This window comes from Balaenoptera borealis (assembly GCF_965194805.1).
Source record: "Balaenoptera borealis genome assembly, chromosome: 2".
In the NCBI taxonomy this organism is placed as follows: Eukaryota; Metazoa; Chordata; class Mammalia; order Artiodactyla; family Balaenopteridae; genus Balaenoptera; species Balaenoptera borealis.
Window position 1 is genome coordinate 53,589,561 of NC_138867.1, and position 24,664 is coordinate 53,614,224.

Genomic DNA, 24,664 nt, shown 5'->3' on the forward strand with positions numbered 1-24,664 from the left:
AACTTAATAAGTTTTTTAAGAAACCTATAGGGAACTTCAAGTGAATCAAGTTATTTGAGCTAATTTTCTAGATGACTATATTAACTAATACATACTAAGATTTTAATGTAAGTCATAATTAATATAATTGGATTACACCAAATAAAGTAGATTCAAGTATACAAATCCTACAAGCATATTAAAGGTGAGAATTTTGAGTTTTGTATTTCCTATTTTTATCCTTTTTTTTTTTTTTAATCTAAAGGTGCTAAAACTGTAAAAGCTCTATTTCCATAGGCATAGAATTTTACTTCATGTCTTAAACTAGAAGAGTTCAATATTCAGATGGAAGCTAGTTTTTAATCTTTATTCCCAAGGGTTATATCCAATCTAGTGATTTTGGACTATTCTAAATATCAGTCATATTACTATAGCCTAAATTATCCAGATAAATTGGATAAATCTGGCTTTCTTTTTGCTAATTCAGGTGTGTTTAACCAGATTCAGAAAGGTGAAAGAAGTGAAACTATCGTATTCAAAAATAAAATCTCATATTGCTCATTCTTGTTTTTCACATTCCTTCTAAATAAAAGAAATATGTCTTTAAAACTATTTAGAAAGATGATATATCTAGTGAAACACTTATTTTCTTAAGAAACACTTATTCATCATTAAACAACATCTCTTTCTGTTAGGCCACTGAATTTCACGATCTCCATCAGGGAATTGTCTTAAGCAAGATATATTATAAATCAAAAAATCTAACTTTGAAAATTTGTCAGAATTCTACAAAGGAAAATTTCAAAATGAGTATATATACAGTATTTTAAAATAATTTTTTTAAAACTAGATATATTTTAGGATGTGATTATGGTAGATCTTGTACCACAGCCAGCACTGGGTCTAGCCAGCATCTGGAATAAGATATCTCTAAGGAAATCCTAAGATTTTAAAGGAAGTGATATTGGTGATTCAATATAGAACATTCTTCCTAAATCAGAAAAGCTGAGAGTTGGAGCACAGTGCTATTAAAAGCCTGATCTTTCTGCTCTGCAGGTGCGGGAAAGCTAAATTTTATTTCAGCCTAAATTCTAAATCAGAACTTGTCATCCCATACTATTTAAATTTCTAGAGCAACTGGAAGAGTCATTCTTTCTTCACTTCTTGTGTTTATAGTTTGGGACTCAGTCAAAACATATTACATTCTACTTTAAGTGAATTAAGATCTAAGGCTGCAAATGTCCTATTATATATCCAGTGCTTTAGAAGGGCATGTAATAATCCTATTCTAATCCAGCCCTGTGTTTCCCATGCAAAAATATTAGGAATCAATGTCATGTATATGTAAGTCCAAATGCTGGGTTATGTCTCTAATTGGGGCTTGTAGAATCATTAAATCAATCTCTTGGCAATAAACCAAGTATTTGAAACCTTCTTTGTGGTCACCATCAGAGCTTGCAAGGACTGGGTTTTGATTATCCTTAATATCCTGTTCAGTAATAATGCCAACACTGCTATCAGAATTTTTATAGTGTAGATCTTTGTTTACCATTTCATCAAATATGGCATCCCTCCGATTTCTGTCCAAAGGGCTATTGTTGATGCCACGTCTAAGAAAAGTTCTTTTGGCTGAAAGTTACATTGATTGATTTGTAGAAGCGTGACCCATGGACACACAGTACCAGCGCACTGTCTGGGCTCATCAAATTTCCTCCTTTGGTTAATGCTACTGTCCCTGAGCACATCCATTCAGACCATATGGTTCTTATTCAGTCCTTGAATGGCTTATTCAGGCAAACATCCAATGGCTGTAATAGCGATGTCAGACCCCCCAGGACTCACGCAAAGATCAGTTTTTAATTTTTTGGCCATATTTCTTACTCCATCTGCTAAATGTGCATGGAACAGTTCCCATACTTACATGGAACATTTGTGGAACTGCGCCCCCGGGCAAAGATCCCATATCTTTTGCAGCCAGAGTTTGACGAGATCATTGTGGATCCAGTCCTCTGGATATGTCTATGCTATCACTTGAGCCATATTTCTCCCCTCCCCCCAACCTTTTAAAAAAAGATTTATTCAAAAAGCTATGAGCAGCTTTGGTTTTATCCTGCTGGCTAGACAGGATGTAGGTTCTTTCTTGTTCCTTCTGGTGAGAGTAGTTTTGAAATTCAGAGTTAAGATCAGAGGTCGTGGATATACCATTCATGCTTCTGAGACACACAAACTCATGCTTATGGTCTGTTATGCTCATTACTGCCAGTTAAAACAGTCTGGCAAAGAATTTTCTGCCCACCATCATCTAAGGCTGGCACATAATAATGAAAAGTAATGATGATGCTCTAGTAATATAAATTAACACCTTCCCTCTGAGGAACGCAACAAAAAGCTCACTGAGATATTATCTCATTCCATCCTCACAATATCTCTATGAAATATTGTAGAAATAGATTTTCTCTCATTTTAAAGTGGAGATTCATTATTTTGCCAATTTTAACACTATCATATATTCTTAGCTCAATGTTCTGTCTGGGTGCCTTTTTTATTGTGATTCCAGAGGTAACAAACTGTTACAGGTAAACAAATGAAAAATACACTTAGTAATAAAGGGTAAAACATATTGTAAACCCATCTCAGGCTCAGTGACTCACTATTCCTGTGACAATGAAAATCTGCTTTTTATTCTACACAATTTCCCATCTGAAAGTAAAGTATAATCAGAGGCAGTATAGAGGGGTAAAGTTTTCCTCTTTGGAATCAGAAAGACTGGGGCTGGAATCTCAGGTCTATTATTAAATTGTTATGTAATCCTAGGCTTTCAAGTCTCACTTTCTTCATCTGTAAAATGGAGTTAAAACAGTACCCACCTTATAGAATTTTTGTCAGTAGTAAACCAAACAAATATGCGCCTGGCATAGTGTAAGTATAAAACTATTCAATATCATGGGACTTCCCTGGTGGCACAGTGGTTAAGAGTCTGCCTGCCAATGCAGGGGACACGGGTTCGAGCCCTGGTCCAGGAAGATCCTACATTCCGCGGAGCAAATAAGCCCGTGTGCCACAACTACTGAGCCTGCGCTCTAGAGCCCACAAGCCACAACTACTGAGCCTGTGCGCCACAACTACTGAAGCCCACGTGCCTAGAGCCCATGCTCCGCAACAAGAAAAGCCACTGCAATGAGAAGTCCACGCACTGCAACGAAGAGTATCCCCAGCTCGCCCAACTAGAGGAAGCCTGTGCGCAGCAACGAAGACCCAATGCAGCCAAAAATAAATAAATAAAATAAATAAATTTAATAAAAAATAAAACTACTCATTATATTATCATCATTATTACTGATAATGTCAACTATTTATAGATGGAAAGAACACAGACTAGCCACACAAAGTTGACCAGACCAACTGAAAATTTCACTTTAATTTTGTCATTAAGTGTTTGCATGACTGTTTTGGTTTGAGTCAAAATTCTGGGCTCTTGTTTAATATCCAAATAGGTATAGCCTTAAGAGGAAAATCCGCATTTGTCAATAGTAAACATGCTTCTCTCTTAAGGAAAAAAGCAACAACAACGAAGAAGATTCATGAATAGATAACACGGCATATGCAGTTAGTTAAAAAATAAGTTAAAAATAATGAAGTGCTCAGCTCACATGAATAGTTCTTTGTATTCTTTTTCCCTTAAAAATGTAAGTTGATCTAGTTCTTTAAAAGCCTTTTTATAAATTCAAAGTTAATGATAGGGATATTTTGAGTGTCTTCTCCTAGTACTCTGTCCTTTTTCTTTCTAGGAGTCTGCATGTGTATTTGTTATTTTCATTTATTCATTCATTTAAAAACCTCCTAGTGCTATACCTAAAGCTGTCTACAGACCTTCCATGCCTCTGGAAGAATGGCTAAGATTTGTTTCGTAGATTAATTTGAGATGATGAAATCCAATGTATTGCCTTTACGAAACTACACTCCAATGTTGTGAATATTAATGACCTCTTGGTATACAAACTTTGCTACGCTTCCAAGTTCTTAAATAGATTTTCATGAAGCCCAAAATGCTGTGCCAAGATACTCTGGAAGCTGACAAGATTCTAAGGACAGGGTAAGGAGGCAGCCAAGGGGTTCTTTTAACCTGAGCTTTTCCATTTTTTTCAAATGTATATCTCAGGACTATGTAGAATGCATTTGAATAAAGGGTTTAAGGATCAAAAAGTTGACAACCATTAGCCTAGATTAAGAAAGTGAATATTTAGAAATGATATACATTTCTGCCCCATTTTATTCACTTTCTCTTGTCTGTGCTTATTCTTATTTATGCTTAGAAGTAATTATATTTCCCTTCTATTCGCTTATCTAAATTTAAATTCGATACTGTTAGCTTTGATATTATTTTGAGCATTTTCTAAGCAGCCTTCAAAATTGTAATTGGCATGTAAATGTCATCTCTGTCAAATATACGCACATAAGCTGTAAGATATGACATTCCAGAGTCCTGCCATTAAGCACAAATGATAAGATATTAAATATGTGTTTACCATAAAGACGACTGAGTTGAGTTCTGTGTTCTCAGATAGCCACTACTTGTTGTTTACCTATTTAGAGTGATTATATAGTTTATACAATGCTTTCAGGATAGCTCTAGGTTTAAAAGAATGAGTTCTTTGTGCTTTGGGTTAAACAATAAAGTAAAATAAAAAGGTCCATCAGGCCTAGTAATAGTATTATTACAGGCAAATAGAAACAGTGGCCGACTGGTATACATCACAATAATAATAATCAATCAGTGGCAAATAAAGAACCAGATTCTCACTGTGACTTTCCCCTTACAGTTGTGTATTTCTTCTAAGTACAGATTGATGTAAATTGCTACTTGTAAAAAAAAAAAAAATTGCTACTTGTCGTTGACAAGAATTGTTGGTTCCAAAATAAACCCAGATTGTTGTTTCAAGAATGCAGTTCCTAATATTTTCTATTACATCCATGAAAAAAAGCAAGGAATTTTTGGTAGTGTGTGAAGGTCTCTGTATTTTTATTGGCTACTTACAAAAGTTTCAAAAAAAGATCCTTAATCTTTAAAAAATGACCCTATCAATTCATACATTTAGCATAATTTACCAACATTTCCAAACTCAGCATGGAAAAGCCATCAACATGGCACTAGGTCATGGGTCCTGAATGAAGCCGTCAGCAAGGATTAATAAACTGTGACAGCTGCCCAAAAGCTTTCATTCTTTTTATTTAAACGTCAGATTGCAAGCTGAATTCAGTGTAATCTTTTTTGAAACTAGCCCAACTAACATGGAAGAAGTCAGAACTGAGAACAGATGACAGTGTCGTTATTGTTGTAAATTCAGGCCATAGCAATAAATTTTAGAATCCACATATATAGCAATTCCTAAAGAATTTCAGGAATACCCTAAAATATTCTTATCTGTTTGAACAATTCTTAATAATTATAGTTTTTGAAAACTAGGCTGATGAAACTGAAAATTATTTAGCAACAATTTCTATGCTCAATAAATTAACTATTCTTCTACTACTAGATCTTTCTCTCACATTGCAATTTAAAAGTGACTCATTAGACCATAGTTATAAAATCTATTTTAGGATCACATAATTTTCTTGGATACTGTCAGAAAAAAAACAGACATATGACTAAACAGACTCTATTAAATAAGATTGCTGTTGAACGTTTTTGTGCAAATATAACTCAAACGTATACATATAGAAAGGTGAAACTGACCCAGAAAATGCTCATTATACTTTCCTAAACAATGCATATTTGCAGATATCAAGAAAATTCATTAGGCTAGGAATTTATTATTTTCTCAAGCACATTTTAATTAGTATGCATGATTTCCTAGAGGCTGAATATCAACACCAGAAATTTATCAGTTTAGTCTACATGTTAAATAGCTAATGAATCATTTGAGCTTACCCCCTTTTCAATATTCCCAGTTTGACAGAGTGTTCCCTCAGCTGCGGGAATACTGTTGGTGACACAGCGGTTGCTTTTGCTGAGACACCAGAGCTCTCTACACACTTCCTAGGAAAGAAGGCAAAAGCAAGTTGATCAGAAGTAGAGACTAAAATCATGTCCACTCTTCCATAAAAATACCCATAGTATATAAGCAATACTAAGCATTACTCATCTCTTGCTGGTGTTGAAGCATCAGAGATGAGGATTTTGGAGGTGGCCCCTCTGGAAGGTAGGTTACTCATTTCACAAAATCATTTTAATATTTGTCTTTATAATTCTTATTTCAGTGGATAAAGTATATCTTAGTTTTTAATACTGATTAGAATCTTTTTAAAATAATGTGCAGAAATTTCATTAACAGAGAAGGGTAGTGAGAAAGAATGAATATGTAGAAAGGAAATATATGTTTATTATTCCCCAAAACATACAATAGCACAAACTTTCCAATTACTAATAGAGTGGCCAAGTAGGTGATTTCCTAGTCCTACTGAAATATTCAAATAAAGTGTATTTTTTAAAAAGAGAGAAAGAGAGAGACTATGGGAATGGACAGAAAGCCCATTATAAAATTATAATTATATAATATATAATATATATATTATATAATATATAATATATATATATAAGTTATAAAATTCATAAATGCCTAAAGAACAATCTAGCAATGTTATTTGCAGTTCATCAATGTAGCCCACTTTCATGAAAGGGAAATTTGGTTTTGAACAAATGCTGCTATTTATGTGCCATTTCCATAACTGATATATTTCAGATGTTATTTGGTGCTGTCTTGTCTTCTTTATTATGATTTCTCATTATCCCACCTCACCATGGGAGAACTACACTTATTGTAATGTTGGCAATATAAAATACCTCATTTTGTTCACACTTATATTAATCTATCAGATTTTAAAATAAGCTGTCCAACATATCCCAAAGTAAAGTCTTTGAACAGCCAAAACACAGATTGCTTTGAAGAAAATACTCAAATTTTTCAGTTTATTGTTATATATGATCGTCGACTAGCATCATTACTGATATTAAAGGTTTTTAATTTAAAATGGAACCATTAAGTAAAAAATATATATTTGCAATAAAAAATATATTAATCTTGAATGTAAAGATACATTTATAGGGGCTTCCCTGGTGGCGCAGTGGTTGAGAATCTGCCTGCCAATGCAGGGGACACGGGTTCGAGCCCTGGTCTGGGAAGATCCCACATGCCGCGGAGCAACTGGGCCCGTGAGCCACAATTACTGAGCCTGCGCGTCTGGGCCTGTGCTCCGCAACAAGAGAGGCCGCGATAGTGAGAGGCGTGGCGCGCGCACCGCGATGAAGAGTGGCCCGCGCTTGCCACAACTAGAGAAAGCCCTCGCACAGAAACGAAGACCCAACACAGCCATAAATAAATAAATTAATTAATTTTAAAAAAAAAGATACATTTATATATAACATTCAATTCTATTGCTATTATTCCCCAACTGCTCTTTTCTTCTCAAAACATAATTGTAAGAACTTATGTCACATATCACAAGAAAAAAGTCTGTAACTGTGTATCGTGATAGATATTAACTAGATTTATTGTTGTGACCATTTTGCAATATATACAAATACTGAATCATTATGTTGCACAACTGAAACTAACATGTTATTTGTCAATTATATCTTAATTAAAAATTTTTAAAAAGAATTTATGTCACATAAACACAATTCAGAAATACAGCGGTAACATTGAATTCACTGGTTAACCATTACTACAAATGGAGATGCCTCACAGAGTATAGCAAAAAGAAAGAATCTTTATGGGCCCCTCTTTAGGGTGCTCCACTCCACCAGGCAGAGAAAGAGACATAAAATTTATATTAGACTTTTAAAATACTTTTCAAAATTTATATATTATATCTAATTTATTCATCTACTTTAAATTCCATGTGGAGAACTACTGAGCTAGAAGAAAGTTAAAACATCAGAAAAGAAAAACATGTGCTGTGGATCATAATATAAAGATAAAACTTTCCTGTTCTTACAATCCAAGGTATTACAAATTCTACTTTCTTTCAAAGCTTCAGTTTCTGTTTAAAGAGAATGTTACTTATACTACTTTATTCTTCCTTTTCTATAGGAGATGGTTTCTTACTATATGTTCCTAAATATATTCTCTTAGTTTATTTTAAAAGCAGTAGGATTACCATTTTAAGCTCTTAAAATATTATCCCATGTATCAAAAATATTCATATTCAAAGAGAAATATGTTCACAAAAACAGAGACGCACTGCTAGGACAATGTATTAGGAAATTGCTAACAAAATTATCCATAATCCTGGACCATCCTCTTGATATTTTATGATTACTTTAGACAGAAGTAAAAGAAGCCTAAAGTTAAAGTTTCTTTAGACAGAACCATGCAATGAAAATTCTATCATTGAAAAGGACAATGTTCATAGAACCTATTAGGAAAACATACTATTTAGTCAAGTTATAGAAACTCTATTTTCCAGAAATGCCTTGAAAATCTCTACCCAAAATGGCAAGTGCTCAAGATACTCTTTCCAAAACTTTAATCTCAAGATTCACAATACAGCCCTCTGATAAAGCCCTCTTATCCTTCAGGGAATGACACATTTTGAAAGTTTGATTCTTGCTTTTGAAAGATTTTATTATGTTAGTGGGCTCTCGGGGATTTGAATTCTGCTAGGGCATTAACTTCTCACAGATTGTTGTTTAAAGTATGGGACTAGAAATCTAAGGATGGGAAACACTCTCAAGATGTTAAGTTAGTCTTGGAGAAGACTCTGAAGAGTTTTCAAATAGATCTCTCATTCAGAATATTAACTTGGTTAAGAAAGATTTTGATACCCCAATTAAGAATCCCAAGATAAAAAATATTCTCTTGGAAGACAAAAAACAATAAAATTTTATTTCTTACCGAGAGAGCAAGATGTACACTTCCTGAAAGAATCTGAGAAAAATTTCATACTTTCAGAAATACCCTTCTTTCTCTAAACTGCTAGATCCTAGACCATGGTTGATCAAACCATCATGCTGTACACCATAAACTTATATAGTGATCTATGTCAATTATTTCTCAATAAAACTGGGGAAAAAAGGTTTAAAAAAGCTGGGGGCTATGCAGATTTCAGTTCAATGTTCAGAAATCTTCCAAAAGTCAGACCTGAACAATCATAAAATAAAACTGAAATTTCCCATCACTGGAGATACTCCAGCATACACTAAATAACCTCTTAGCAGCAATGTTGTCGGCAGGAAAAAAAGAAAGAAACTAACATTTTTTCAGGGTATACTGTTAACTACTGTGCTAGGCATCTTTGTATCTCATTTAAGCATCATGACAATCTTCTTATCTTAGAAAGCATGAGAAACTTAGGTTCAGAAAGACTTAGCAATTTGCTTCAATCCTAACTACATCTGGATTTGAATCAGCTGTCTGATATCAATGCCCAAAATATCTCCACACAATTAAGCTACTTTTCAGTTTCTTTTAAATGTATCAAAATTGAATAAAGTCATTGGCCAATTAAGGCTGATTAGTAAAGGTTTACTTGTATTTTAATACAATACAAAAAACTCACTAAATGTTTGTAATATCCTCCTACCCTTTACCCGTATTTTAAAGGACGATATCTCAAATTAAGACTATTATGTACTAATTCATAATATATCCATTCAATATATGAGCTTAGGCACCAACTTATACATTATTATTATTGGAACTTCTAAATGTAACATCACCACTTACGGATACTGTTAACATACTCCTCAAAAGTGTTCCATGGTCTTCCAAAAGACAGGACATTTAAAACATTCCTGCTTATTTAAAATTTTAATATCAACTCCCAGATTTCTATTCTATTTGATTTTTCAAATGAATGACACGGTTTGCAAACATTAATAACAAAGAAAATATTAGCAAGTATAAATCATAATTAAAAATATATAGAGAGGGTTTTAAAGTAATTACCTAATGAAGAATAATTTACCTGATATTCAGAAAATAACTTTGTAAAGAACTGAACTCGGGCTCCTTTGATCAGAATAGAATGATTATTTTACAGTCAAAGACCCTTTCAGTACAATAAAAGAAATTAGGATTATCTTTTCTAATGTTTCCATTCTTTTCAAGTAACTATAGCTATTAAATGATGCTAAAAATGTGAAGAAAAGCCCTTTGATTTACTTGGGAAAATTAAAATTTGCAGTTTACATAAGGGGGAAAGGGATATCATAAAAGCGCAAAACCATTTCGCAACTATTGTATCATTAAGAAAGTAAAACAGTATATGAAGAGAAAATGGCATTTTTATTGCTAGATGGTTTTTGTTTTTTAATTTTTTAAACAACTGTAAAGATCAATAAAGATATACACACAAATTTTCTGCCCTTGGAAAACCCTAAAGCCTAGGCCATCTTGGGTCCTTGCTTCTGGATATGAAATATTCTCTTTGTCCTCATTATCCTATTGGTAATATCTCTCCACGGCTGTTTGGAATAAAGGATCATGATGACCCAGGGGGAGAGCAGAGCACTGAAGAAGTCAAGAAGGAGCATCAGTGATTAGAAAGGTTACTTATCATTGTATCACACAAAGGAAAATTGAAAACCAACATATGGTGACCCTGTGGCCTGGCTCCAGGTATTTAGTAGTCATTTGAAGAAAGAAAATAATGCACCCTTATTTCAGCTTTAAATAGGTTAATCTTGTTATGTGGATAATTTAAGTGCAAGAGATCCTAAAAAAGGCAAAAAAAAAAAAAAAGATTATATCTATATATGTTTTTTGTTATATATGTATTTTATATATACATTAAATACACACACATATATACATATATAAACAAAAAACTAATCTAGAAATGCAGATTAAACAATTAATTATCAATTTGAAGGGGTTAAAAATTATTAACTTGTTTTAAAAAAATACTTCTAAGAAGCAAACCCAGAGTAAAAACTACTGATCTCTAAGAACACAAATGATTATGAACCTATGATTTTGGCTTGAAATTCAAGGAAAAATAAAAATTACGTCAACTTCTTGTCAAGTATATGCCTGATATATATGTTTGGACTCCAAAAGAATATTGAGGTGTTAAAACAATTCCATACCTTTTATTCCCTAAGCCCATATCAAACCATATTGTAGAATATTTATGCCAACTTAAAATCCTCAAGGAAAGTGATTCTACAATCTCCCTCAGTACAAAATTTCAATATTTAATAACTTGAAATTCTTCCTACTACCTAATCTACAACCTTCCAGCTGTAAAAATTAAGGCGACTGTGTTGTTTTATGCTCTTGGTGGGGAAGGAGAACAATTTGTTACCAGGAATCAAACTATAATAAATATTCCAAAGCCTGAAAGTGATTTTGAAGCCAACATTTAGCTTTCTTTTTCACAGGCTATTCAAACTCAATTTCTTTAAACTTCCCTTATATGTACTTCTAAGTATTTCACTATTATCCTCTCCCAAGTTATCTGCATCTCTTAAGAAAAAAATTAGGTAGGTAGTCAATAGTACCCTAAAAAGACTAATAAAATATTTTTATTGGAATGATTCTCAATGAGAAAGCAAAAATTACTTGAATCTTAGCTGATAGTGATAAAACAATAAACAAAAGGGAGTAAGCATGAAAACATTAAAAACTGAGTCTAAGAGACAAAAGAGGTCTGTCTTGAGTATACTCCACAGGGATAATACCCTGATTAGAGAACTCAAATATCTTATCTTTAGCAGGTTACCCTTACTCCAAAGAGCTATACTTCAGGCAGACACAGCCTGATGGCATGCTTATTAAACTAACATGTTATTATTAATATTAATTATAACATGTTAAATAAAAATAATTTATACTCTCTCTGGGAGGGAGTGAGGGAGAGGGAGAGACGGAGGGAGAGGGAGAAAAAAAAAATTTATACTATCCTGTATTTTAATTCTATGCTTACCAAACAACTTTTGATAATAAATTTGTCTACTGGGTAGACTTCCTTAGGTAATAAAATGTTCAGATTTCAGTACAGTTGACTGAATATAAACAGAGGCTGTATTTCTTACTATAAATTAATAAATCCAATTTTATATATAAACATATATATTCCCTTGATCTTTCATGTCTAATATTAGATCCTAAAAATCTCTCATAACTTAAAGTATGGAACAAATATAGTACACTTAGCCATTTATAGATTATTCTATCATTAATCACTTAATTGAGGCATGTAGAAGCAAAACATTAAAAAGTTTAATGATCTGTAAGTAAAATAGAGCACTTGCCACAAACACATTTCCCCTGGAAAGATTCAAAATGAATGAGAAGTCTTAAAGTTTCCAAAGCAATGTCATATTTTCTTTTTGTATGTTCTGTTTCCACCACAATACACTGGGATTCTGCAATATTAAAGTCAAAATTATGGAGCCCACATACTTCTGTACATAAACACCTCCATTCATTTCATAAAATTAAGGAGCAGCACCCTCCCATAAAATAAGAGTGAATCTGCAATTCCCTAGAAAAACAAGGGCATTGCTATAAGGGAGTATTATCAGTGGCAGAGTTGCTTTAGTACTCTGTGTAGGGTGTTTTTGGAGGGGAAGAGAAAAGGGAAGGGAAGAGGACATAGATCACTTTACAAAAGTCATCAATTTTCCAATATGATTTTCCCAGATTACAAAATCATATTTGTTTCCTAAGATAATGTGTCTTTGAAATTCCGTGATTCTCTGCACATCAATAAGTTCTCTTGGTTTCATTCATTAAAAATCTTTCAGTAGTTTTCCTTTGCTCTTAAAAACCTAGAATTCTTAACATGGCCTATAAGTCTGATTTGGATCCTACTCTTTTCTTGCCTCAGGTATATGATGCTTGCTTTGAGAGCTTTGGCCTCACTGATCTTCTCTGAGCTCTTCAAATACACAGCCTCACGGTCTTCACAAAGGTCCTCTCTCCTCTCTCTCTCTCTCTCTTTTTTAACATCTTTATTGGAGTATAATTGCTTTACAATGTTGTGTTAGTTTCTGCTGTATAACAAAGTGAATCCGCTATACACATACATATATCCCCATATCCCCTCCCTCTTGCGTCTCCCTCCCCCGCTCCCTATCCCACCCAACTAGGTGGTCACGGAGCTGATCTCCCTGTGCTATGCGGCTGCTTCCCACTAGCTAGCTATTTTACATTTGGTAGTGTATATATGTCAGTGCTACTCTCTCACTTCATCCCAGCTTACCCTTCCCCCTCACTGTGTCCTCAAGTCCATTCTCTACGTCTGTGCCTTTAGTCCTGCCCTACCCCTAGGTTCATCAGAACCTTTTTTTTTTTTTTGATTCCATTTATATGTGTTAGCATACAGTATTTGTTTTTCTCTTTCTGACTTACTTCACTCTGTATGACAGACTCTAGGTCCATCCACCTCACTACAAATAACTCAATTTCGTTTCTTTTCATGGCTGAGGAATATTCCATTGTATATATATGTGTCACATCTTCTTTATCCATTCATCTGTCAATGGACACTTAGCTTGCTTCCATGTCCTGGCTATTGTAAATAGTGCTGCAATGAACATTGTGGTACATGTCTCTTTTTGAATTATGGTTTTCTCAGAGTATATGCCCAGTAGTGGGATTGCTGGGTCATATGGTAGTTCTATTTTTAGTTTTTTAAGGAAGCTCCATATTGTTCTCCATAGTGGCTGTATCAACTTACTCCTCTCTCTCTTTACCAGATAATTCTTCTCACTCATTTATTCACCAAATATTTTCTGAGCTCCTATTACGAGGCAGGCATTGTGCTACTCACTTTATAAATAGCCATGAATAAATAGGCAGGCAGTAAGCAAGATGAACAAGTAAAATACATAGTATGTTAGAAAGTAACAAATGGTAAGGAGAAAAATAAAGCAAGGAAAAATGACAAGAATTGAGTGTGTCTGTGTACGTGTGTGCATGTGTGCATGCATGCATGCGCAATTTTAGATAAGGTTGTTAGGGAAGGCCTTGCCTAGAAGATCACATTTAACTAATTAACAAGCAATCAAATAAGCAAAATGATTATGGATTGTAATAAGTGCTATGCAGGAAATAAAAAGCATAATTTCCTTTATGCTTTAACTGGGAGCATAAATGTAAGTAACTGGGAGACGCCTTTGCATATAGATGGATCAGACAGAAAATCTGTCTGAAGAGAAACTGCATGTGAGCTGAGATTGAAGGATGAGAATGAGTCAAAATGTGACCCTTAGAGTATCTTAACATGGTCCCCAAAGTACAGATGGCTCAGATTCTCCTAAAGCACTATTAGCATATCAGCTATATAGGATGGTATCATGGATGACATAGATATTCATAGAGGAAAGGGAAACATGTATAGAATATCTGCCATGTGCCAGGTAAATGAAAAGCACTTTGCATGCTTGTCATACTCTTTAACTTTCTAAAGGTTTCAAGAACAAGTTAGCTGCTGTTCGCTGTAAAAAGTTGTTGCTGAGTAAAATCTGCTGGTGGTCAATGAACATTTAGGTTGCTTCCATGTCTTAGCTATTGTGAATAATGTTGCAATAAATATGAGAATACACACTCAAAGATCCTGATTTCAATTCCTCTGGATATACACCCAGGAGTAGGATTCCTAGATAATATGGTAGTTCTTATTTTAATTTTTTGAGAAAGCTCCACATTGTTTTCCACAGTGGCTGCACAAATTTACATTCCCACCAACAGTGTATAAGAATTCTCTTTTCTCCACATTCTTGTGAACACTAGTTATCTTTTTTTTTATAATAACCATCCTAACAGGTGTAAGGTGATATCTCATTGCAGTTTTGATTTGCATTTTCCTGATGATTAGTGATGTTTAGCAACTTTTCATATACCTGTTCGTCATTTGTATATCTTTTTTTGAGAAATGTCTATTCAGTTCCTTTGCCCATTTTTAAATTGGATTACTTGCTTTTTTGCTAAAACTGTAGGAGTTCCTTATACATTTTGGACATTAACCTGTTAGCAGGTATATGGTTCGCAAATAATTTCTCCAAATTCCATAAACTGCTTCTTCGTTTTGTTGACTGTGCCTTTGCTGTGCAGAGCATTTTATTCTGATGTAGTACCACTTGTCTATATCTACTTTTGTTGCCTGTGCTTTTCATATCAAGAAATCACTGCCAAGACCAAAATCAAGAAGATTTTCCCCTATATTTTCTTCTAGTAGTTTTATAGTTTCGGGTCTTACATTTGTCTTTAATCCATTTTGAGTTAATTTTTGCATCTGTTGTAAGATAAGGGTCCAGTTTTATTCTTCTGAATGTGGCTGTTCAGTTTTTCCAAAGCCATTTATTGAAGTGACTATCCTTTTTCCATTGTGTATTCTAATTGAAAATTGTGGCATCCTAATTGAAAATCAGTTGATCGTATATGCATAGGTTCATTTTTGGGTCTCTATTCTGTTCCACTGGTAAATTGCCAAATGTATATTAATGAACCTACTCACAAGGAATTCAGGCAAGATTTTTCATAACTACAGATGTAGTCATTGATAATCTCCACAATGACCACATGACGGAGATGGAAAGCTGACCACTGCTCCAGTTCTGGGTCATTCTGCAGATCATTGTTTAAAATCTTCCCTGACATCATTAGAGACCTGCTAGTTGAAAGAGGGATCATTTCATGATGCTTCAACATCAAATGTATCTCCTCACTAAAAGGCTACAGTGCTTTTCTAAACCTCCAGTGCTTGTGTTTAGCATTCATCTCAGGATACTACACTCAGCCATCTAAATCAGGGCTGGTTTGTTTTTCCCTCCAGCTACCATCTGAAGCATGACTTGTTTACCTGTCTGGATTCTCACCTTCAAAGCCACTATTATTTTCTAAAGTAGCATTTAGAATCATTTAAAAATCTTAGGGATAATCCAGATAAAACACGTGTGTTTTGGGTGTGTGTGTGTGTGTGCTGTCAATTGTGTAAACCCAATTTTTCAGGCACAAGCTTAAGAGGTGTAAGTGGTTGTAAAGAATCTGTTACAACCCAAGAAACTTTGTTAGTAATATATAGCAGTAAATGTAGATTAACATTTTCACTTGCTAACAAAGAAATGAGAGACCATAGATGAGAATAATCTAACAGAAAATCTGTAATCACATTTGATCATGAATTTCAACCTACTAAGCTACAAGTATATACAAAGACTGTGATTAAAGTTTGACTGCCTTTTTCTGAGGGAAAAAACAACCCAAGGGAAAAAAGAAACTAAAACCATACAGAAACAAGAAACAAGTACAGACTCTTCACAGAGAGACAAGAAATGCCAAAGTTTTACTCAAGGCTCTAGATCTTTAGATAGTTGCACACAATCTTTGAATCTAGTGCACAAAATGTGCTGCCAAAGCCTACCAGGAATAATAATATACTTGTCACTCAAGGGATATTTTAAAAAATCACTTTCCTTTGTACTGTACCCAAGAAGAATAATTGGTACAGTACAACGCATATATTGTTTAGTCTTAACTACCTTAAAACTTAATTCCTTTTATTGTTATTATTTTTAAAAAGGGATTTTAAATACACTATTTGCGTAAAAGTTGGAACTAAGCCTTAAACTTGCTTTTTAAATATTTTTTGAATATTTTTTGACAAACAACTCTTCATTTAAAAATCCTATTCTTTCACTCAACATGCTTTTATTGTGTATCTACTATGAACATCTTCCAATATTAGACACTGAAATCTTTCTCTATGAGACTTAAAAAAGAATTTTTTTTTCCACATTTTTTGAGATAGACACTGAGACATTTTTAGGCAAACAAGAAGAGTCAATCATTATACCTCCATTTTTTTCCATAGCAATTTTCCTTGTTTCTCTATTTGGGTTAATGTCATCTTGTCCGTACTCAGTTATCGTGTTAGAATGTGGGCAGTGGATAAAGTAACTTGAAATGACTCAATACTAAAAGTATAAGTTAAAATAAAGGCTCCTAGCCAAAGTAAAAATGCCCTTAACCCAATTATTACAGTACCAGAAAAGGTGGGGAGTCAGGGAGGTTTCAAAATCATAATATTTCAAAGACAAACAAAAGTTGGTATTGTAAACTCAGAACTTAAAAAAGGAATACATTAGAAAATTTTAAAATTCTGCCCACAACCCTCACAAGACATTTGAAACTTGTCTAATTAAGGATTACTCAAACATTTAGAAATAGATATTATACAAATTATATCAGAAAAAGAGCAGTGTTAAAGGCCATATTTGTGTTAATACTGTTACCAGAGGTAAACTACATTCATCAAAATTCCATCTTAACAACTGTGTCATGAAAAACACATATAAATGACTAAACATAAGGATTAAGACTTCTTACCCCATATTTACATTGGCGGGATGTTGCTCCATACTGGAAACGGCATTGTTCATCAGCATCATACACCTGACCTGGGGCCACAGCTGGATAAAGAAAGTCACGCTTGGGAGGCTCATTATCAAGGCAAGTACCACGGCCTGAACTGTTCAACATAAAGGATCAAAGGAAATTAGGTACACTGTGGACTATTTCAATCACAGTTATGAAACCATGTGTTGAGCTCTTTGTTTTAATAATTGATGCATGAAAAACAATATATTCTACAAATAAATAATCATATGGCAAAATAGTATATCTTTACTACAACTTGAATAAGAGCTCCAATAGTTTTTTCCAGCACCAAGACACAATACAAGCATCTCACAAAACAATCTAAAAATGTCATGTTGGCCTTTAAACACTGATTTAAACTAATTTCTGAAGGAATCAAAACAATTTCATACTGCTCTAAGCTTCTTGTTTGTTTTCAGTGGAAATATAACCACATCTGGTAGTAGAATCAAAAACATAAAATGTGGAAAAAAAACTGTGGTTGTGATCCTTAAAGACCTAATCTATATACTTCCACCTTGGGCAGAACAATAGATGCTGTGGTAAGACATGTCCAAAGCTTCTTGAAATATTTCAATAACAAATGGGCTGAATGACAGATGAGGCCAAGATCCAAAGTTGTCCTCTCAAGTATATTAGAAATGTTTAGTCTCTCAAAAATTTCATATTTCATCTAGGATCATCAGAGTTGGAAAAGAGAATGTTCTCCTCTCTCTATAATTTCTGCTTTTCAAAGTATGCTTGCACTCAAACATAATATTTTAATTCAGTGGAACAAATAACATAAAGATCGCCAAAAGCCAGAGAGAATATCTTAGTTTAAACAGCTTTATACTTTGCTAAATATAATTGTTCATTTTTATTTAGTCAGTGTGCATAAAATAGGACAGATGCTTTTTTACTTTCATTTCATATGTGAGTAAGTCAGAATTTTTAAAGAATTCCTATGCCAACATTTAAAAATTTTTTCCAACATTCCTGTCAATTGTGCCAGCACTTGTGTTTTTTTTTCCAAATCTTTTCCATCCACTTTGCCAAAGGAAAATAATTTCACAAGTAGAAGTTCCTCAACTATTATTTAGGACAGTACAAATTTTCATTTATAGGTAAGTAAGAAAGAACCATGCATAATAATGTTTCATAGTCACTTAAAATTTTATCATATTCTTAAAATGCGAAAGCAAATTTGTTATATAAAAATGTATATTTGCACAGTAGCAAATACCTTTAAAAAACTGAACCATACTATGCATAAGGTGATAGATTCAAAGACCCAAAGGATAGAAAATTATCTTCTTTATGCCCTTTTTCTTTCATTTACGCCCCTCTTGATAAATTTTTTAAACAATAAAAATATTTAAATGGAATATTAAATGTGGTACTGAATAGATGTATGTTATTATTGGCTATTATAATCATTTCATTTGTCACTGCTCTAGGTGTCTAACTAATAGAGAACAACTTTTTTTTTTTTTGAGAACAACTTTTTTTCACCCAACTATCCAGATTTCATGACAGAATGCTTTTTATTTTCTGTTTTTTGTACTTTTAGAAATTGTCATGTACCTCAGCAAGAAAAACTATTTCTAAGTGAATTTTAAAAATAGTAAGTTCTTTTTATTTTATTATGCAAAATATATGGGTATGCAAATTTTAGGCAAATGTAATTCTACTAGTAAATTCAAAATTTATATTAAGGTTAGTGATAAAGTGGTCAATGTGAAAAGTATAATGGAAGAAGAATTTATGAGATAATTGTATTAGTAGTTTAATTTCCTAATTTTCCTCCTAAAATATTAGTTTCATCTCTATCTACAACAAAACTATAAAAGTCTATCTGAAAGGAGCTAAATATGTAATAAAAATAAAATATCAAGCTAAGTTCTATATAAATCAACGGGAAAATTTTAAGCACTGAAGTACTTAAGTACAGGATCCTACGGATAAAAATATTTGCCAATAGCATAACAAAGAAAGTATAAGATATATTCACCTAAGTGGCATCAACTCAAAATCCATTAAAAATTATTGTACATAATTACTTTTATTACTACAGAAAATTACCCTAAAAACTTAGAGGAAGAAGTATGTGGATCCCCAAAAATAGTTTACGATAACCTGAGAATCCTGAGGAAAAAATAACCTGAGGAAAAAATTCTTTCCTGATAGCAAACTGAGAATTGGCTTAACCCAGGAGGAAGCAAGAATAATTGCTTCATTTAAAGTTCTTGTTCCCAGGTATTAATGGTCTTCAAATCACAGTTCACGTTCTGTAAAAAAATACCAAATTAGATGACCATTGCAGGAGCCTCCAGACGACAAAGTAATGGCATGCACTATGGTCACCTGTGGGAAAATTCTTCTGAGAAAGTCTATCCCAAAAGTGACTTGTGTTTCAATTCTTTGGAAGTAACTATTGCTTTGTATTAATGTGGTCTAGTTAAATATCTAGATGTCTCGTTCTCTCTTCCAGTATATTTTTGCAGAAGAACAAAACACCATATGAAATACAATAAGTGAAAAATTATATAGATCTTTAAATAATGAACATGTATTTAGGAATATGGCATCAACAAAGACCTTTTAAAATGGGTTTGGCTATATTTGTACAGAATATCAATGCTTGCAAGTCAAGTGTCTTACCTACTAGTATTGGCTCCAGGATAGCAAGTGTGGGATACGTGCAAGGTTGATTTAAACTGTTTGTACATTTTGGGTAGAAAATATACTACATATTTTCCTTCTAGTAACCATAAACATTACATACAGTAAAACCTTGATTAAAGTATTTGGGGGGTGAGATAGTTTTCATACTTTAATTCTTAACTGAGGGTTAAGTTATGAAAATATTTTTTTTTGCATAATGTTACTATAACTTGTGTGCCACTTTCCTGCTACTTTCAAGTAAGCTAAATCTATAGACCACAATTATTAATTAACTCTTAGAAGATAATAATTTTGGATATGTTCATGCCTTTGTACCATCAATTATCATTATGAAATATCACAGATATAGGTATGGAAGGTAGAGGACATGAATCTGAGAGATGTATATATAACCCTAGGAGTGCTTTTCTTTGTTTTTTTTCCTTAGAAAATTTCCCAGTTTTCAACCCCAATCATACTCCTCTTTGTCTCCCCAAGAATTAACGAGTATTCTGATTTTTAAAATAATAATTTCTTTGGTTTTCTCAGTAATTATTCATATCCCAATTATTCATCTGCCTGCTCTTGGATTCTATATAAAAGGAGTCATACTGTAGGTTTTCTTTTGTGACTTTATTCTTTTGCTCAATATTATGAATGTGAGACACATCCATGTTGATGTGTGTAACTGTAAGCTGCTCATTTATATTGTTCTTTGATATTCCATTTAAGACTATGCCACAGTTATTTATCCATTCTTCTATTAATAAACATTTAAGTTATTTCTCATTTCTGGAAATTGCAAATTATGCTGATATAAACATTTTTGTATAGTCTTCTGGTACCAATGCTTTTCTTAAAAATATTAGATATGAGTTATTTTCTTATATTTTGTAATTGTCTCCTTTTAACAAAAAGAAGTTCTGAGTAATTTTTATTTAATCTAGGGTTCTAGTTAATCAATATACAATTCTTATGATACTGAGCCTAGGGTTATTTATGCTACTATTTTCAAATTAATAGTGGTAATATTATATATAAATCATCTTGAATTTTCTCATAAAATGCCACTTTTAAGTATAGCTGGTTTGTGCCCTGGTGTCATATGTGAATTTTTTCACTTAGAAAACATAAACCTCACTCATTAATAAATGAAATGAAGAACACTGTAGTTTCCATATATGAGATGTTATTACAACTTACTGTTGTTAAGCATAGAGCATAAGCATGTCCTGAGCAAAACTGTATACATAAAAAGTGGAACTATGATTAATTCCCTAGCAGCATATATTTCACAACTAAAAGCCCAATCCTGATTAATATCTATAGCACTATAGGTAATTATTGAATTAATACACTCTACTTTTGTTTATGCTTCTAAGACAAGGCAAAAAAATGTCTATTAGTTTGAGAACATGCTTTTCCCTTGATTATGAAATTAGTAAATCAAAGTATGTTTACATTTCCAGAATCCTTGCAGTATGATAGCAAAGTCATGTTTTATGTATTCTACTTCTAATTAGAGAAGTCTTATTCACATAGTTCAAAAATTAGCCTTAAAAATAGGTACATGAGCCAGAGTTGAGTCTTCAATTAAAATTTACAGATCCTTATGTAAAATACGGTCTGTTGGCTTTGTTTCCAGAACACATGAAGACATACTCCTAATTGAAATTTTAGATTTATTTTTCACTTAAACAATTATACTATAAAGGACAGGCCTTCAGTCTACAACACAGTGGGTCAATCTAAGAAATAAATCTTTCTATATAACCCTGTACATATCTTAACAGTTTCTTAACAACAACAACAAAAAGTTAACAGATAATACCATCTCCTACTTTTTCCCACAAAATTGTGCTAATATACCTAAATTAAGCAAAAATGAATTAGGTTAACTCATCTATGGCAAGTCAAGTGTCTTACCTACTACATTCTCATAAACTGCTCTATCAATCTTCACAAAACTAACAATATTATTACCTTCTAAAATGAGTTACTCTAAGTCAGACCTTTCTTTCTTGCCCTCTATATGACTAGGATGCTTGAATACAACTGAACTTGAGGCTTCCAATATACAAACACTATACTAGTAATGTTTACTAAGTTATGCTCTTTTTCTCCATATGTAGTTATGACTTATCAAAGATATTTATGGGTTAGAGTGAAGTCCCAAAATGTGTCAGATAAATGGAAGGAGAAATCTGTTTTGCTAAGCTGTTTTGGGGTTCCACATAAAAAAGAGGTCCCAACTATAAAATTTGTTTTCTCTCTAATAAATTATTGATAGTGACTTTCAAAGGTAATTGCTATAGAGGAATTGTAAGCACCTTGCTTGTCCTGTTCATCTTATATCACTTCTCTTGCAGCTCTACTTTTCTTCCTAGTTCATCTTCAACCATAATGTTGCTTCTCTTTTTTTTCAGCTTCCATCCTTTCTGTGAAAATGGCTAGTCTGTATTTAATTTGGAACTGTAGGAAATTTTGCTATGGATTTCTGACAGTTCAAACAATATAACAGACTTTAATTTAAATAGAGCAAGAGTTGCTTCACAGAGGCCCCAGGATTTTTGAAGACTATATGAAATTACTCTGTACTACCACTGAGTGGTGGAAAATGTATGAAAAACTGGCCTAAATTACTTCTGGCTGCCTTCCACTGCCTGGTAAATTAGCCCACAGACATCAGTGAGTGTGAGCCATAACACCAGGTTCATCTTCTCTAGTTTCTAAATAAATAAATAAATAAATAAATAAATAAATAAGTCCCGCAGGCAGATAGGAAGGACACTACCTGCAAAGCCGTCGTCGAAAACATCAGAAGCTGGCATAACACGTCCATTTTAACGGTAATGGGTTCTTTATTATTTAATCAGGACGGCTTCTGGGCGATTCATGAACCACTTATTGAATCACCGAGTTTAAGAAATCTGAAAAAAAATATTGGGAGTTGGTAAACACCATCTCCTGACTGATCAATAGCACCTAGTGTTTCAGAATGACACGAGAGACTTTTTACTCTATTGGCATTTAAAGGCCATGAAACTGTTTTCAGTTGAACATAGTGAATAGTGAATCTCTATAAATCATAGAAAGCTCATTGTTAAAATCCACCATCATCTTTGGCCTATACAGTCACTAAGTAGAGAAAAGTATGCATTCTGTTGGCTGGGCTGCAGTTCCTAAACAATTCATCTTTCAGGATTTCTTTTTCTTGAGAAGAGAAACTAAAATAAAATGTTATGACTCTTTTTGAGCCAACTATAAAACATAAATGTAATCTCAATCCCTGATCAAAATATCACTGTATTTTTAAAAATATCACACATAGCTGTTAAAGCAATTAAGTCCACTGCATTAATAAAGAGGAAAAAAGAAATTCAAGAAAGTTACTATTATGTCTTTGTGCTCCAGTGAACTGACCTTTTTAAAGGGCCTTGTGTTTAAAAAACTTTATTGCTTGGTCAGATTACAATCAGAGTTGTTCAGTTTACTATTAAAAAGGGGAAAAAAAAGCACCAACTTTCCCCAAAATCTCTACCCATTGTCTTTCACATCTATCTTTTACTAATGGCTTTAACTTTGTGAGCATTCCCATGAGGATGCACAACTGAAAAATTTTTATAAAATACAGGATAATTAAACCCATTACAGCCCTGTCAACACTAATCACGCTTACACATAGAAAATGCAAAGAGGCAATAAGGCTTACATAATGCTTTTTGGATTAATTCTTTCAATTAATTCAATGGAACACTTTATTGCAATAATTTTACATCTCTGACAAAACCAGTGGTGATTTCTTGACTGTATTTTATCAGCAATTTAGGGATTCCCTTTTGGAGTTTAAAGGCCTTCATAGAGCTTTAACTAGGCAGGGTCTGGCAAGAGATCAAAACCGGTCCTTGTATTTAGTATACAGAGATTGTCCTAGCAAATGGGCTGTGCAATAGAAACAGGATAGAGGAGAGAGAAATGGTACTTGGAAAAAAAAAAAAAAAAAAGCAAGCGGAGGAAAGCCTTCAAAAATGCACAGGAATACTGAGCATGCATACAGTTTGTCTTTCTGGTGGTAGACACTAAGATTCCATTATAAAAACATGAGCCAAGTCAAGGGAGAAATTCCAGACTGGCTTGATTTCTGGGGAGAGTAGATCTTCAACAATGTTTAATATTTAGGTTATATGATCTCGCTAAAAACATCTCAGAAAATGATATTGCTAGTGCTTTCTGTTAATAACTACCAAAAGATGTCAAACAAATTCTCTGTGGTCTATCTTTACAGCCACTTACCCAGTTTTGGCACAAGGCAAGTACAGTGTTATAATTTATCTATTACTAACATTAAAAATTGTTAGGTTATAGTATGGCTATTCAGAAGAGCTACCTTCTAAAATAAATTTCCAATTCCTTCAATTTCATCATCACATTAATTAATTCAAAAGAGCCCATTTTAAACATTTATCTTTTGATCTTTGAGTAAAGCATTGTGCTAGGTAATTGAAAATCTCTTGTTTGGGGCTTTTAAAAATATGTAACTATAAGTTTTAAGAATATAATCTGGCTATTAGCAGATATGAACCAAAATTTTAATGAATAATGTTGCCCTACATAACCTATCTGAATTTCTAAAACTTTACACTATAATCATG

The 24,664-nt window shown here is 33.1% G+C and overlaps 1 protein-coding gene across 12 annotated transcripts in view; it reads right to left on the reverse strand.

Moving 5' to 3' along the window:
• ADAMTS6 (ADAM metallopeptidase with thrombospondin type 1 motif 6) overlaps positions 1-24,664 on the reverse strand; it is a 274,672-nt gene that overhangs the window by 100,506 nt on the left and 149,502 nt on the right. For 10 of the 12 annotated variants that reach the window (XR_014242107.1, XR_014242108.1, XM_082383163.1 and 7 more), the window contains 2 exons: positions 17,316-17,457; positions 5,909-6,016 (listed from right to left, as the gene is read on the reverse strand). Coding sequence is in view for 10 of the 12 variants with exons in the window: in XM_082383163.1 (XP_082239289.1) it covers positions 5,909-6,016; positions 17,316-17,457 (250 nt within the window). In the remaining 2 variants the exon portion in view is untranslated. The remainder of the gene's footprint in view (positions 1-5,908; positions 6,017-17,315; positions 17,458-24,664) is intronic. The other 2 variants (XM_082383167.1, XM_082383166.1) reach the window with 1 other exon arrangement.